The sequence below is a fragment of the Arvicanthis niloticus genome, chromosome 4 (assembly GCF_011762505.2).
Source record: "Arvicanthis niloticus isolate mArvNil1 chromosome 4, mArvNil1.pat.X, whole genome shotgun sequence".
Classification (NCBI taxonomy): Eukaryota; Metazoa; Chordata; class Mammalia; order Rodentia; family Muridae; genus Arvicanthis; species Arvicanthis niloticus.
In genome coordinates this window covers 67,643,604-67,660,673 of record NC_047661.1, presented here as the reverse complement: position 1 = coordinate 67,660,673, position 17,070 = coordinate 67,643,604, and the positions used below count along the sequence as shown (strand labels likewise).

Below are 17,070 nucleotides of genomic sequence, written 5' to 3'. Positions count from 1 at the left end.
GATACTGGACTGAGCTCTCCTCCGCCTTTACATAGGTTCCAGGAATGAAGCTGGGGTCGTCAGGCTTGCACAGCAGATGCTTTTCCCTGCTGAGCCATCTCATGGTTCCTGTTCCTAGTCTTAAATACCTGCCTACTACACACACACACACTTCTGTGCACACTCACATTTGGAAAGAGAGATACTCAGACATAATTTGAGCATCTAAGAAAGTAGTATGACTATTAACTACAATAAAGAATTTAGGATAAACTGATGTCTTCAATGCTAAAACTCCCATGTTCCTGTTAAATATAACCAGTGAAACAGCCTGAATACAACCCCACAGTGACTGGATACAAAGGTGTTAAGCTCCAGAGGGAGTTTCGGGCTGTGCACAATGCACTGTGAGCCATGAGACTTTAAGGATTGCTTTAAAATCAGGAGCTGATGATACTACCCTGAAAAGGAGTGAAGAGAATGCACCCAAAGAACAGACCTCTGTCCAAAAGAGTAGTTTGTCCTGTGGGCCAGGGTGTATCAGGCAAGAGAAGACACATGCTAGACAATCTCGTGCCCTCACCCACTATAGCAAAAAGTGCTTCGGTACAGCAGCTTCTCCTGCGCCACCAGCGCAGCATTTTCTGTGTCTGCTTTCCTTTTTCTTTCAGTCATTTTTCTTTTTCTTCTTTCCTTTTCTTTTTTCCCTCCCTCCCTCCCTCTTTCTTTCTTTCTTTCTTTCTTTCTTTCTTTCTTTCTTTCTTTCTTTCTTTCTTTCTTTCTTTCTTTTTCTTTCCTTTTGAGTAGCCCTGCTGTCCTGACACTCCCTCTCTAAACCAGGCTGGCCTTACATTCTGAGATCTGTCTGCCTCTGCCTCCTGAGACCTGGGATTAAATTCTTGTGCCACCACCCCTGGCTCTGCTTCCTTTAGAGGAAGGCAAACCCTATCTCCCCTGATTACTGGCTTGTTTCCAGGCCCATGTACCTTTCTTACACAGCCCAGGCCTACCTAACTAGGTATGTATGCTACAGTGGATTGAGCCTTCCTCCTTCAAATAACAATTGAAAATCTGTCCCACAATGTGCCCACAGTCCTATCTGATCTGAACAACTCTTTAGTGAGATTAATTCCCTCTGCCCAGGTGACTCAAAGTTTTGTATCAAGTTGACTGTTGAAACCAACCTGGACAGTTACCCATTCTAGTTCTGCCCGTTTTTCAGTGTTTCACTTGATTGTTTGGATGTTTTGAGGCAGGGTCTCAGCCCTGGTTGGCCTAGAACTCACAGTAATCCATCTGCCTCTGCCTCACGTGCCAGAATTATATAGGTGTGCACCACCAGACTCATTTTCCATTTTTTAAAAATTTATTTTAAAGATTTTATTTATTTTATGTATGTAGGTACACCATCACTGTCCTTAGACACACCAGAAGAGGACCTCAGATCCCATTACAGATGGTTGTGAGCCACCATGTGGTTGCTGGGAATTGAACTCAGGACCTCTGGAAGAGTAGTCAGTGCTCTTAACAGCTGAGCCCCATTTTTCATTTTAAAAAAATTAATCCAAATTATTTAAGATATCTTATTTATTTTTAATTAAGTGCATGTAAGTTTGTGTATGGATTTGTGTACATGAGTTCAGATGCTGCAGAGGTCAGAGGTGGGGCTACGGCGTTTTGAGCTATCTGGAGTGGGTGCGGGGAACAAAACTCACGTCCTCCGGAAGAGCAGCCTGCTCTCTTAACTGCTGGGCCATCTCTCCAGCCCTTGAAATATGATTTTTAAGTGTCAGAAACCAATTTAGATAGATTCCTTTTTTAAACAGGGTCTCACTATGTGGTTGTGGCTGCCCTAGAACTCACTCTGTAGACCAAGCTAGCTTCAAAGTCTGCCTGCCTTGGTGCTGGGTGCTGGGATTAAATGTGTGCACCACCATGCCCCACTAAATTCTGACTACCTTAAAACTCTGTGGCAAACACACCACAGCTCCTAGTCGGCACCTACCTCTCTGGCACAGAAGGCAAAGGAACAGGTACCAGGGAATGAGTGCGGTAGAACTGCTTACTCTAGGAACACCAGTGTTCAGGACCAAGCTCAGCCTTCCAGTGATCAGAAATGCTAGTCCATCAGTAATCACCGCACTACCAGCCTCTTGTATTGCACCTTCCCTGCAGTCAAGGTCTCAAGAGACAGCAGAGCATGGTGGCACATGCACTTAATCCCAGCATATGGGGCAGGGCAACTCGTAGTGTTTCTGTGAGTCGAAGGCCAGCCTGGCCTAAATGGTAAGTTCCAGGACAGCCAGCACTGCATAAAGGCATAAAGAGACCTGTCTTTAAAAGCAAGCAAAAAAGAACTCACTAAGCCCTTCTACTTCCTAAAACCACTGCTCCATTGTTCCACATGCCCTGTAGGCATGTTCTAGAAAGCTTTTTACCTTTTCTTCCTTCTACAAAATGATGGTAATAAAGTAAATTGTATTTGACATCTTCTTTCCTTCTTTCCTCATTGTCACTGCTTTTCAACTCAATGCCATCCAAGGTCAGCTTCCACCTCTAAAAGGGAAATGGGTCTATTGCCAACTTCATTAATATTGTCCCAATCAATCCTCAGAGATCAATGCCGTCCTTTCTATATTTTAGCATTTCACTAAACTGGAAGGGGGGCAGAAAGAGGGTGGATGGCATGAGCCACTGATTCTCAAAGACTGCTTTCAGGAGACCCTCAGTGATGCATTTCAGCCCGACTCCCTGACACTTGTGAACAGGGTGGTCTTGTGGTGCCCTACCCCAAGCACACATCCTGAGAAGGCTATGGCCTATGTTACTGCCTGCCTGCACCCCCATCTGCTGACAGTCCAAGCCCCCTCTTTTGCCTTTTTAAAGATCTGTGTATGGGCTGAAGAGATGGTTCAGTTTAGAGTGCTTCCTGTTCTTGAGAAGACCTGGGTTACAACCCCAGCATCCACCTAGTAGTTCACAACTGTAATAACAATTTTTGAGTTGTGGTTCCTTTGAAAACACAGAAATATTATGGGATTGTGTTTTTGTTTTGATCCCAGGTTTGGAGATATGGGGTTGCTTCTGACTGAGCACAGCAGGTGACTATGATTTGCCTCTTACTCTATAGGGGAATACTTTTGGCAGCTGTAGAAGTTTCTGCAATTGTGTGTCATTTGGAAATCTGGGGCCAATAGGTGGGTTGTTGGTTGGTTGTTGTTGGTCATGGTTTGTTAAGTAGTCATGTACAAAGAAAAAATAAGAGATTAGATATCCTGACAGCGAAGATTAAACTTGCCCCAAGGAACTCAATGCCCCCCATAATCAGCAGGAAGTAGTGTAACAATAACATCTCCCCCTTTCCTTTCTGCCCCCCTTTCTATCTAGTGTTAGAAGGTTGAAAGGGTGGAAAAAAGTGGAGAAGATGGAAAAAGAATCTGCAAAGTAGCAGAAGACAACACACAACCATCCCAACTCCAGTTCTAGGGGATCCAACACCCTCTTTTGACCTCCATGGGTACCAGGCACACATATGGAACATATACACATATTCAGAAAAAAAAATCCAAACGCATAAAGCTGAATAAATCTACTAAAAACGGTTTGTGTGTGTGAGGCCCTCCTGCCAGTGTTAGAAGTGCTATATGAACCAAGTGCAGCACATGCAGGGCCCGTTCTGCTCTAAGAAGCCCCATGCTGCTGCCCTGCCTCCTTTCCTCCCTCTACCTGGGCAGGAATCCCAGAACATCCAGCATGCCTGACAAGCTCTCTATCACTTGGACACACCAACAGAGTTCTGAGAGCTTTTATAAGCATCACATAATGCAAGTTTTCAAGGATGGAGAGGGCAGTACATGGGATCAGCACCTGATTTTACACTGAACATTTTACGCTATTTGTTTTATCATTTATTTATTTAAGTTTTTCTCTAGCTCCTATTTGTTCACTTTAAAATATTGAGCATTCTACTATCCTTCCATTCTCTCTCTCTCTCTCTCTCTCTCTCTCTCTCTCTCTCTTCTCTCTCTCTCTCTAATTTTACATGTGTGGTTTGTCTTGCATGTATATCTATGCACCATGTGTATGCAATGTGTACTCAGAGGCCAGAAGAAGGTGTTAAAACCTCTGGGACTGGAGTTACAGATGCCTATGAACTACCATGTGGGTGCTGGGGATTGAACCTGATACTCCAGAAGATCAGCCAGTACTTTTAACATTTAAGACATCTCTCCAGCTCTCTTCTTCCTAAACAAAGACTTGCTATGTAGCCCTGGTTGGCCTTAGAACTCACTTTCTGCTGAGACTATGTGCTACCTTGTCTAACTCATTGTGAGACTTTATTTTGAGATAAGGTCTTGATAAACTCTCAGACTGGCTGTGAGAGCTAATCTTTGTTGTCAACTCACACAACGAGGGATCCTCAATTGAAGAATTGCCTCCATCAGACTGGCCTGTGGGATAGTTGGGGCCTGGGGATGTAGCTAAATAGTAGAATGTTTGTCTAGCATGGATAAGGCTGAGTTCTATTCCCAGCACCACAATAAACATATTAACTAGATAAGGTAAATAAAAAAGAAAGAAAGAAGTAGCTACGGCTGGAGACATGACTCAGTAGTTAAAAGCACCTGCTGCTGTTTTAGAGGGTCTCTGGGAGAGAACCGTAGCACGCACATCAGGTAGCTCACAACTGCCTGTAACTACAGTTCCAGGGCGTCCCACACAGGCTTCTGGCCTCCATTGGGCACCTGCGCATGTGTGGTATACATACACTTAATAAATCTCTTATTTTTTAGATGCATCTATTTTGTGTGTTTGAGTGTTCTGCCTGCATTGTATGTCTGTGTATTACCTCTGTGCCTGCTGTCCATGAAGCTCAAAAAATTGTCAGGTCTTCTGGAACTGAAGTTGGAATGATTGTGAGTTACCATGTGGGTGCTAGGAACTGAACCCAGGACTCCCAAAAGAACAAGTGCTCTTAACTGTTGAGCCGATTCTCCAATCCCTAAGTAAATCTTTAAAACAGCATAAAGATAATAGCTGCAAATGAGCCAGCAATCAAGCCCGTGAGCAGTGTTTCTCCAAGGTTTTCACTTCCGTTCCTTCATCCAGGTACATGCCTTTAGCTCCTGTCCCAGCAGCTTCTGGTGATGGATGTTAACTTCTAAGCTGAAATAAACCCATTCCTTCTCAAGCTGCTCTTGGTTAGAATGCTTTATTACAAGTTTATAAAGCAAACATAGTAGACTGGCCTTGGACTCACTTGGTAGTCCAGGCCAGCCTTGAATTCACAATCCTTAGTTTCCCAAGTATTTTTGTCACTAGGCCCACCATTTAAATTATACTTCATACATATAAAATGGATGCCAGAGTCCCAGCATTTAACCAGTAAACAGGCCATTGCCAACAGCATGCACTCCGCTATGCTTGTCTCCATTCCACTCCACCCTCTGGCTCTCTCCAGGTAACTATCAACACATCCCATCTTATCATTCCTCTGCTCCACCAATGCTTCTGCTATTTTGTTATATCTGAACTTCAAGAGCTAATTTCAGATGTTTTCAGCAGGGCTCTGGGGGTTTCCCTGCTTACTGAGCTTGACCACTCCAACCCCGCTTCCCCCCAGTTACAACCTGTGAAGTCTCTTAGATCATAGGCACATCATTTTTCCAGTGTTTTGACTTTAACTGTGCCTATGTTCTTCCTTTAAGAGTAACCACCCCAGCTGGGTAGTGGTTGCGCACGCCTTTAGTCCCAGCACTTGGGAGGCAGAGGCAGGCGGATTTCTGAGTTCAAGGCCAGCCTGGTCCACAGAATGAGTTCCAGGATAGCCAGGATTATACAGAGAAACCCTGTCTCGGAAAACAAAAAGCAAAACAAACAAACAAACAAAAAAGAGTAACCATCCCAGGCTGGAAAGATGGCTCAGTGGTTAAATGCACTGACTGCTGGTCCAGAGGACCTGGGTTCAATCCCCAGCAACCACATAGTGGCTCACAACCCCTGTAATGGGGTCTGAGTTCTTCTTCTGGTGTGTCTGAAGATGACTACAACATACTTATATAAATAAAATAAATCTTAAAAAAAAAAAAAAAAAAAAAAAAGAGTAACCATCCAACTTGGCACAAGGTCACTGTGAGCCAGGGGGTAGTCCCTAATATAGACCCCTGGATGGGGAGATAGGGCTTCTCAGCTGCTCCACCTTGACAGTGTTTTGTGGGGACTCCAACATCCTAATCCTCAATTTGTGACCAATCTATGGGATTTGGTGGCCATTGTAATCTGAGAACGAAACTCCTGCTAGGCAAGTGCTCTGTCACTAAACTAAGCTATACCTCCATCCCACTAGAGGGGTTATGTGAGGACCTCTTGAAAGAAAGAATATAAGACAAGCTGTGAAATATTCTCTCTAAAATTCTTCTTACTACTGTAAAATATCTTAATACTGTAAAAATAAATATTCTTACTACTGTAGCAAGATGTCTGCACAGATTCAGGCCAATAGCTCTCAAGCTATAGCTAGAAGACGGGAAAATACAGCCAGGCGCGTCCAACCTGTGGCCCGTTAAAGCGGAGCATCTGTGAATACTTCCCCAAACAAAATTGTTTGCGGCTTTGTTTTGTTTGGTTTAAGACAAGAGTCTCATATATTTCGGGACAGCCTGAACTCACTAGGTCGTTTGGCCTTGAACTCCTAATCCTCCTCACTTCATCTCCCAAGTGCCAGGATTACAGGCATGCGCCACTATAAGCACATACCACCAGGTCGACCCCCGAGTTCTGTGCATGCTAGGAGAGCAGACTACCAAAAGAGTTACATCCCCAGCCCCGCGATTTTTTCCTTTTTTTATTTATAATTCAATCACGCGGTTTTTCGATGTGAACTTTGTAGTTAACAGTTTTGACAATGACAAATCGTTGCATTCGCCTGTTGGATTCTCCTTCTGGAACGCCCAGGCAATGACAGATCTTAATGCTGTCAATCTCAGTAAAACTGCCGAGAGGGCAGAGGGTGCTAATTCTCAATTTGTGCAAGAAGTTGACGATGGTAGTTTACGCATGCGCAGCTTCTCGAAGCCAGAGAGAGGCGGCCGAAAGCAGTTGCTTCACTCGTAGTTACCCCAGGGTAAAACCTTTTGAGAAGTACGCACGCGTCTTGTGCAGACAGCGGTTGGCCTGTGCTTCCATCACTCACCGGAAGGGCCAATGGAGTGAGCCTAGTTACCTACTTCCCAATGACCAGCAGGCGTCGCCGGGCGTGGCTTGAAGGCCTTTGTTCCACGAGCGGTGATACTTTGCGAGGAGCTCGGGAGCGTGTCCTGCCACCCGTGAAGCCCCGGAGAAGCAGTCAAGCGCTCAGTGACACCTCTGGGGGCAAAACGTGCGGAAATGGATGTTAGGCGACTCTGCGGCCTACCTTCTACACCCGCCCCTTTTCGCCTTAGAATAGACGGTTGCTTTGAAACCCGGAAGCAGTTCATCGCTCTCCGGAACACATCGCGGGTCACGTGGGGGCGCGTGACCCGGCGCTTTGCGGGTCTTCCCCCTCCCCAGGGGCACCCAGCATGCTTTGGGCACGTAGTAACGCATGTCCTAAATAGGAGCAGTCCTGGGCGGCTATCCTGTGAGGGTGGAGACGCTTCCCAAGGCTGGACAGACACCGAGAGGTGGAGCTGAGCTAATATGGGGCTAAGGGGTAAATCTGACTCACCGGAGAGGCCGGAACTGACCTGCTGCAAACCTACCAAGGAACTGCGCTAGGCTGGGTGGAAAGAACACGGTGGGGGAGAGGGACTGTAAACTATGCTATAAGGCTACCTCTTCCTTTTGATACTCAAGACCCTGAAATAGGGCAGGAGAATGAATTTGCTCTTCGTCCAGGTAGTGAGTGACTTCAGGCTGCAAACATTCAAGTCCGGAGCCTGAGGTAGGATTGCCTGTGTCCCTTCCACATCTGCTGTTCCTTGAACAAGTTCCCACACAATCACAAGGCTGGAAAAGATAGCCCATGGGACTTAAGGATGAGTCAGAACGTAATAATCACTGGCCTCGTGGCATGCACCATTAGACAACACTGATTGCTCCTAAGAACTTGGAGTCCAAGAGACCCACACCCTAGTTCTATTTTATATGGCAGTACTCAAGGACCTTGTCTTTCAGCGTCTTTGAGACGCTGCAAAAAGTTGCAACTTGAGATTATTTTTTATTTAAAAAAAAATCGCGTGTGTGTACACACGTGTGTCCTGAGGCAGACAGAAGGGGTGTTGGAGCATTAAGAATGTTTGCTGGGGCTCAGTCGTTAAGAGCACTGACTGCTCCTCCAGAAGACCTGGGTTCAATTCTTAGCACCCACACAGCAGCTCACAACTGTCCTTACACAGACATACATGTAAGCAAAACATCAATGCACATAAACAACAAAAAAATGTTTGCTGACCTAAATCGTTTCCAGCACCCATATCAACATCTCACAACTGCCTGTAACGTTAGTTCCAATAAACTTGATGTCCTGCTTTGGCCTTTGTGAACACCCATGCACACAGCACACAAGTAAAATCAAAATATGCACTGTGTCTCATTTGTCTTGTGTAGGCACTGTGCCAGATCATGTCATTCCCTAGCCTGTCCAATCAGTATTTTTTAAGATCCTTGGGATCATGTTAGAATGTTTGGTTTAGTTTTTGAACAGAATGCATGTATTTCACGTTAGCCTGAACTCACCACATAGCAGAGGATGACCTTGAGCTAGGTTTTCAGGTATGTGGCACCACCTCTGAAGTATTAGGTGCTGAGTGAAGTTTGAGCCCATGACTTCTTGCTTGCTGGGCAAGATCCCTGTGCCATCCCTGAGCCATCTCTGCAGCCCCTCGAGGTAGTGCTTCAGTTGAGGTTGTCTCTTTCCAGGTGATTCTAGGTTGTGTTGACAAAACCAACCAGGCTACACTTGCCATTTTGTACTATATGTGAAGCAACATACTCAGTGTTGACAAGTATTCAATCCAAATATTAGTTTTGAAAAATACTGAAGAGGTTCTACATGGAGAATGTCAAATATCCAGCCAAAATTGATTGATTATGCTTTTTGGTTTTTAAGACAGGATTTCACTGTGTAGCCTTGGATGTCCTGGAACTCAAGAGAGCTTTGTCTGACTCTGCTTCCCAAGTACTAGAATTAAAGGCATGTATCACTATACCCAGCCTTCAGCCAAGATTCTGTCTCATTAGTATGAAAGTTTGCCTTAATTTTTTTTGAGACATGGTCTCATATAGTCTTAGCTGGGCTGGATGCTTTAATCTTTAAAAACTGTTAAGATTATAAATATAGGTAGATAGTTTATGTAAGTTAAAGAATTTTATTTAAAATAAATTTGGGGGGCTATGGAGATGGTACAAGTATGCCTTCAGGTCCCCTGCAGCAAAGCTGCATACATCTGTGGGTGCCTATAATCCCATATTGGGGAGACAGAGACAGGAGGATCATTGGGACTTGTGGCCAGCTAGTATGACTAAAATGACAAACTCCTGATTCGGTAGAGAGTGACAGAGGACACCCACCAGCTCTGGCCTTCATGTACCTACACCCACATCCATACACAAATACAAACTTGTCATTTTCAGCAAATGTTTGATTGGTACATTTCATGTTCTGGATGCACAGAACATGAATTCAGCTAAAGAGGTTTGTGAGAAGAAAAGTTTAAGAAGCCATGTGAGCCAGTTGTGGTGGTACATGCTTTTGATACCAGTAGAGGCAGGCAGATCTCTGTAAATTCAGAGCCAGTCTGATATAGTGAGTTCCAGGAGGGCAGAGATAACCTGTGTCAAACAGCCTTAAGGAAGGAAGGAAGGAAGGAAGGAAGGAAGGAAGGAAGGAAGGAAGGAAGAAGGAAGGAAGGAAGGAAGGAAGGAAGGAAAAGAGATGAAACCCTGTGGTAGACTCCTGATGAGAAAGAGAGAAAGATGGAGAGAAGGAGGGAGGGAGAGAAAGAGACTCCTGACTAGGCCAGCCTCTGGTCTGATTCAGTATTCCTTCCAAAATGCATTGCTGTCAGTTTTTGCTAACAAGTATTCTTCTATTTCAGTTTTCTGAAGTAGTGTCTTATGTAAGCCAGCCTGCCTTGCAGTTCACTCTGTAATCCAGATGTCCTTGAACTCCTGATCTTCCTGCCTTGACTTGTCCGTGCTGGGGCTGCAAGCATGCATCTCTGCCCTACTTCAAAGAAATAACTTTCTGTGGTCATTCTGACACAGGTCCTACTGTGAAACCCAGGCTGCCCTGAACTCCCCATTCTCCTGTCTGTCACTCCAGCTCCTGGCTTACCTGAGTCATTTCTTTGCTTAAATTCTTTTGAAGACCTAGAATGTGGAGAATAAAGCCTCACTTGCTAAGGAAAGCCCTTCACATGGCTTCTGCCTACCCTTCAGTTCTACATGCTATTTTTGTTGGCTTTCACCAGCGTTTGATTTCTGTAAGGCCCCATATGCTCAGGAAATTCCTATACTCCTTCAAATGTTCAGCTCAAACTCTTCCTCTAAGATACTTTACAGACCAATAGTTTGGAGTGGATGTGCCCAGTTTCTACTGGTTCTTTTGTCTCCTGTTCCTACTAACAGTAGGAACCAACTGATTCCTTTCTGTTCTGTTGTACACCTGGAGTCCAAGGAACAGCATGGACTGAGCCTGGAAGGGGGCTTGTATTGGCCTGTTGAAGGCCTTGAGAACCAGCAAGGCCTTTGCACTTTATGTGTTGAGCTATGGAGTACCATGAAGAGGTCAGACTATCAACAGAGCCAAAGATTAGGGATAGCCTGAGAAGGGCAGGTGTAAATTAAAGGAACTAGGCAGCTATTCATGTTGTATAGGAACATCCAGCAAGTGTCAGAACTAGACCACACTCTGGACTATGCAGAATCCACAGACCTCTGTATCAGTCAGGGCCTCACGACTGAGTGGGTGATGTACCACACTGGCCAGCACAGTATAGTAATAGTGCAGGTCTCATTTCTATTCACATAAAGTTCCCCTGGTGCTAACACCACCCTGAGGTGGTTTGGCAATCCAGACTTCTTTAAATAAATATGTATGGGGGGTGTTTTGCCTGCAGATATGTTAGCATACCACTTGCATGCAGTGCTTGCAGAGGCCAGAAGAGGGCATCAGACCCCCAACCCAGGCTATTTGATCCATGGCACTTCACACAATGCTCTTCCACAATGCTCAAGACAGGGGAACCAGCACTTGGACAGGCAGGACTACCTGTATTTTAGAAGGGATACACATTACAGCTCATTAGTCCGTCAGCCAAAACCAACCCCACGACCCCACTGAACTACACAGGGGTTGGGGAAACACCAGAAGAGACAAGGAACACAAGTTTTTGTGAGTAACAGTAAGGCTTATCCCAGAACCCAGAGGGGTCTTCTTCCTATTGGAAGGAAGAAGAGGAGGCAAGACAGACTGAGGCAGATGGGAGATGCACTGAGCAGAAATGTTTGCTAAGAATTTGGGTTCTGAGATCACCTTAGAGAAGAGTCCTTTCCATGAGCATGGCTGAGCTGGGTAGTACATCTTGCTTGTACGCTCTCCCCTGGAGCAATGTCTGGAGAAGTTAGGGGATTATACTGATGAAGATGACCTCATTCGAATGGCAGCTGGCAGGAGGCCACTGGTCCTTGGCATGTGGGCTTTCCACAGGGCTGGTGTATAGCATAGCATCAGGGAAGATAACAAGAGGAACAGAAGCCATCCTTCCCATTTGAAAGCACATGCCATTACTTGCCTTTTTCTATTGGTTATCCACGTGTGGGAACAGGCAGAGATAGTGGGAAGCCATTGTGGAAAGACAGTAGTACCTTTTTCTTTTAGACAGGGTCCCTACGTAGCTGAGGATGACTGTGAACTTCTGATCCTCCTGCCTATACCTAGAACATCTAGTGTGTACTACCATGCCTGCTTTTTTGTGGTATTGAACTAGGCAAGCACTCTTATCAAATGAGCTACAGCCCCTGCCTAGAGAACAATATCCTATTAACCCTTTCTTGATCAGGACATCATCTCTTTGCCACTGTTGAGGGAGAAGTGAGGTGAAATCCAGTGACCTTGTGAGAAAGGCAGGGCCAACATATTTTGCAATATGGAAATCTGAGGCTGGAGACATTCTGTGCCTTGCCTGACTTGACTCCTCTCCTCTCCCAACACCTCTATCAGGAGACCACGTCACCACAAGCATTTATAGGGCAGTCTGAGCCACTGAGCAAAGACCCCTCACTTGTTTGCTGCTTCAGCACATGACATAGACCAGGTACAGGGCAGTGTATCAAGGCTTCCAGAGGTGCCAAACTCTCCAACAGCAGAAGTAGAAGCTGATGTAGAAGGAGCATGTCACTGTGTTGGCGGGACACTGCTGGTCTGTGAAGGTGGGCTCTGTTTAACTGTGCCAAGGGAAGTCTGCTAAGAATGGCTGTCTGCAGTGGGAGGGCTAGACCTGACGCTAGGAACATTTGTCCTTCCCATGTTGCAGGATCCCTTTCAAGGCTTCTATCTGGAGCAACTGCCCATGATTCTGCCTGGGATGTGCCTGACAGACCTGGCACCACAGCCTGCCCTCCAGATCCTCACCCATTCGCCAGGCACACCAGGTCTTCCTCCCCTTACTCGCCGCACCAAAGAAATCAAAACCCAAACTGAGGTATCAGAAACATGTTCTTTTTTTCTTTTAATAGTAAACCTCTTTACAACAAATATAGTGAAAGAGTTTCCAAACCAAACTCGTAAGAATCTCGAGGACTTTTCTTAATGTGCAGAATACTAGAAAGCATCACCGTACAGCACGGAAAGAAATAATGAAAACAAATCAACAGCCACACACTTGGACTCACCCAAGACCCAGGAGCCAGGAGTGTGGGTGATTGTCAAGTTTGGGGATGGGTCAGCTCTTGGCTGGCCCCATCCCTCCCTTCTTCCCTCTTTCTGGGACATGAATGGGGTGGAGAATTCAGATTTTCCTTGGGAATCTCAGCCCTCCTTCCCCATTATGTCCCATCCCTTCTGCTTACGTAGAGGCAGACGGGTAGAACAAGGAGCTCCCAGCCTATAAGAGAGGCTACATTCCCCCACAGGGGGTTCCAGAGAGTTGGGTAAAAATAGACAGATTTTTAAGATACTTTCTCATCATTTGTCTCTCCAAACAAATAAATAATGAGCAAGAGAAGGTGCATTTCTTTCTTCCTTCCTGTTGGAGTTAGGGAGGGACGGTTGGATACACTGCTGGGGATGGAGGAAGTGTGTTCCACTGAGGCATGTGGGGGTAGCCCTCAGTCCCACTATCCCTGAAAGCAGAGGGGAACCTGGGTGGGAAGGGCACTGGATGACGCCAGAGGCTACTTTGGCAAATACCCAGTTTTGTAGAGGGAGTGAATAGGAGGCAAATTTGGCTTGTGAGAGGAAGAAAATAAGTCCCCATCTGAGGTCTGAGTTCCCAGGGATCCATTCACCTGGCCAGCCAGAAGCCCCTGCATAGCCCCAGGAGAAACCTGGAGATACTGAACTGCAGAAATGTCACACATTCACTTACAGACTGCCCCTACTGTCAGGGCCAAAGACACAGAAACTCATGTGTGCAGACAGACAGACAGACAGACAGACAGACACACACACACATACACACACACACACACACAAGCTCATACACACACATCCTCACACACACACATACACAGAGTGCATGCACATATCCATACATGGCAATCACAAGCCAGGTTTGCTTTTGGGAAGCAGATGGCAAACTGTTGAGTAGCACACTGAACTACAGGGGCTCCCCCCAGCTGTGTGTAAGGTGGCCAAGCTCAGCCTAGAAGGATGGGCCTGAGATGAGGCCATGATTCCACATTTTTTGAGCACCTGTCATCCACCCATTCAGCATTTACCGAGGGCTTGCAATGTGCCAGCTACTTCAGGGGGAGCACAGGAGCTTCTTTCAAGGCCGTAAGCAAGTCTCAAAACTCCCTCTAGGAACTGAGGAGGGGTCGGAAGGGAAGACGGGGCATGTGGGTGGTACCCCATGCCCGGTCAGTTACTGGAGTAAAAGTCTGGGTAAGGGGGTCCCTGCCTTATGAAAGGCAAGGCTCCCAGGAGGAAGAGGAACTTGAGTTGGCTCCATAAACAAGTTAGAACTCCAGGGATGGAACTGTGACTGGGTGGGGCTAGTGGACAGCCATATGGAGGCAGAGCTCCAAATGTGAAGCCCTGGTGGAGGTAGGCTGTGGGGAAAAGCAGGAAGGCCAACTAGCTCCCCTCCCCCATAACTTTAGTAAAATGTTTTGGGACTGAGAGCAGCCCCGGGAGGGGGGTGAAGCCACAGAGTTGGAAGCTGCCTATCCCTTGTAAACACACCCAGCTCACAGACACAGAGGTCTTTGGAGCTTGAGTCACTCAAAGGTACATCCGCACAGCTGCACACAAACACATAAATACAGGGTGAACCCAGATACGCCCCCATGAGCATGCTCACACCCTTCTGCTTCTGGCTCCTTCCCTGCATCAAGTGTCAAAATACTAGAAAAGGCTGGGTCACAGGTGGGCAAAGACCGTCTTACTACAACACTGAGCCTTGTCTAACTCTCCCCTCCAGCTGGGAGGAAGCCCCAAGGGAGTGTGTGCTGTCTCCCATGCCCTTCTCCTGGGTGGGGAAGCAGAAGAAGGGCAGGGGTGGTGAAAGCGCAGGCTGGGGAGGGGGCAGACTAGTCCCTCCAGTTTGACCTCAGATCCAGCAAGAGGTCCAAGGACCCAATGCTTCTGCTGCCCCTGGTGTTTGCTGCAGCCCCACTGAGGAGGCAACAAAGCATGAGTCTGGGAGAGGAAGGCAAGAACACAGCAGAAGAATCTCATCTGTACAGTACGGGCCATTTGAGTCATTATTATTACAATATACTTTGACAAAAATAGAATCTCATTTCATATCAATACAACAACAACAAACACAACAGTTTCCTGGACTGTTACACCACTAACATTTGAAAGGTCTCTATTTACAATTACAGTAGCAAGAGGGCAGGTTTGGGATGTGGCCTGGAGGTGGAGGGACAGGAGGTAGCGAGACAAGGAGCACGCAAAGAGCTGGGAGGTGGGTCAGGGGCAGGAGCTTGGAGGGCAGGGGAAGGGCCAGGGGCCTCATCTATAGGAACCTCTAGCTCCATAGACCATGCCATGTGCCCAGTGTGTACTCTTCTGGACACAGGTGCACAAAGCAGAGAGGTGCCCTCCCCACCCTGCCCCTGACAGGCCTCCTGCCCTCAATGCCCCTGGGAACCAAAGGACACCTCTGGCCCACCCTGGAGCCACTTCACTGAAGGTCTTCTCCCAAGTCTCCCAGTAAAGGCCAGCTTTCTTTAGGGTTGGGGCAGGCTAAAGGATGGGGAGCTATTGCACTGTACATCTTAAAGGAAAAGCTGGGGGTAGGGTCCCGATTCACCACACCCAGTCCTTCTGTCCTCGTCAGCCCTCTTTCTACAGCCGTCTCTCTCTCTCCATGTTACCTCTAGAAATTCCTACCTCAAGCTCCTGCCCTGGCCTCAGATTCCTAGGCAGCCAGCCTTTCTATCACCCAGATCTCGGGGTGCAGCACACAGGGTCAGCAAGTGTGGTATGTGTGCAGGAAGCTGGAGGGACCAGGATGGGTATTAGCCGTGAACAGCCCAGAAGCAGAGACTCTGCCTCCTCCTATCCCCTGAGACACCAGCCCATCATCAAGCCAGCTTTGGGTTTCAGTCCACTGTCTGGGTTTTGTTGTTGGGTAGTTTTTGGTTCTATCTGGGAATGGGATGGGAGGGCTCCACATGCAGGGCTCGGCACCTGTCCTTCTCCAAGGCCTACTGCCTCCCCCCCTTCCTGCAGCATATGTGTACAACGTGCAAAGTGTCCCCCCTTTCCCGCGATAAAGAGAGTCCCCCATCAGTGAAAATGGTGGGGGCAAGAAAGGGGCAAGAGCATCCCTCTCTCTAAAGCGAGAATTCGAATTTAAAAATATAATAATAATAATAACAATAATAATAATAATAATATAATTATACACAAATGTAACCATCAACAGGACATGGAGCAGAAGAAAGGAACTGGGGTCGAGCGGGAGGAGCCCAGGACAGGGAGGGGTGGGCGGTGAGATTGTCAACTCTTCATCAGGGAGGCTGAGAGGAGGGAGTGGGAACCATCACTTTAATGTCTGTGAAGAAAGGAGATGGAGAAGGTGGTGTGAGGGGCAACGTGGCCTATAGGATGCACCCAACCCACTCCCAAGGGTGACACTCTAGGGTGAGGCTAGCTGGAGGTCACTGAGCAGGGAACAATGCTGCAAGAAGGGGTCGAGGGCTGTGAGTACTGACCCAAAAGAAATGCCTGGCCACAAGGCCTCAGGTGGGAAAGAAAACAGGCTGAGTGCATGTGGGGCATCCCTGGGTGACGCAGACACCGGCAGACAGAAGGGCAATGTTACAGTACCCAAGTATCCAGCCGCATCCTCTTCACAGCTGAGCCCTCAGCCTCAGGCTCTGGGGCTGGGCGCAGCAGGCCTAGTGTGGGCCCAAAGTCCCCCCGTCCATCATCCCGGTCCCCGGTCTCATAGGATCCTCCAGCTGGGCTGCTGAGACCTTCGCCAGGCTCAGGGCGGGCAGCTGGGAACACAGCTGGTGGAGGAGGTGCAGGGCTGCGTTCACGACTTGGGGACACTGGTTCTGACTTGATGCTGATGTGGGGATGGGTAGTGACAGTGAGAGCAGCACCCACATGGGGCAAGGGGCTGCCAGGGCTGGAGTTCAGGTACACAAGAGACAGTAACAGAAATAGTGGGAAGAAGTCACCAGACAGGGTAAACACAACAGAATGAGAGTGGAGAGTCAGGAGAGAGGGAGACGTGTGTCAAAGGGAAAGAAGAGAAATGAGTGTTAGCTGCATCTGTCCACACCACTCTGTTCATCTTCTAAAGCCTACACCCTCAGCCCTGCTGGCTGGGTGGAGGGGCTCAGGACTGCCACTTACTGAATACACACACAACTCCAAGGAAACTTGTCCCTCACTCCCCACCATCCCCATGGAAAGAAAAC

At 47.3% G+C, this 17,070-nt stretch overlaps 1 protein-coding gene and 1 long non-coding RNA gene across 12 annotated transcripts in view; one reads left to right on the top strand and one right to left on the bottom strand.

The window, feature by feature from the left end:
- Positions 1–7,207: 7,207 nt before the first annotated feature.
- Positions 7,208–13,106, top strand: LOC143442026 (uncharacterized). The gene is made up of 2 exons (XR_013109904.1): positions 7,208–7,903; positions 12,498–13,106. It is a non-coding gene; the product is annotated as an uncharacterized LOC143442026 (long non-coding RNA).
- Positions 12,662–17,070, bottom strand: part of Mef2d (myocyte enhancer factor 2D) — a 29,284-nt gene continuing 24,875 nt past the window's right edge. For 9 of the 11 annotated variants that reach the window (XM_034500388.2, XM_034500394.2, XM_076932672.1 and 6 more), the window contains 2 exons: positions 16,469–16,775; positions 12,662–16,193 (listed from right to left, as the gene is read on the bottom strand). In XM_034500388.2, the coding sequence (XP_034356279.1) occupies positions 16,182–16,193; positions 16,469–16,775 (319 nt within the window). In that variant the 3' untranslated portion in view covers positions 12,662–16,181. Of the gene's footprint in view, positions 16,776–17,070 lie in introns of all 11 variants that reach the window. The other 2 variants (XR_004606623.2, XM_076932673.1) reach the window with 2 other exon arrangements.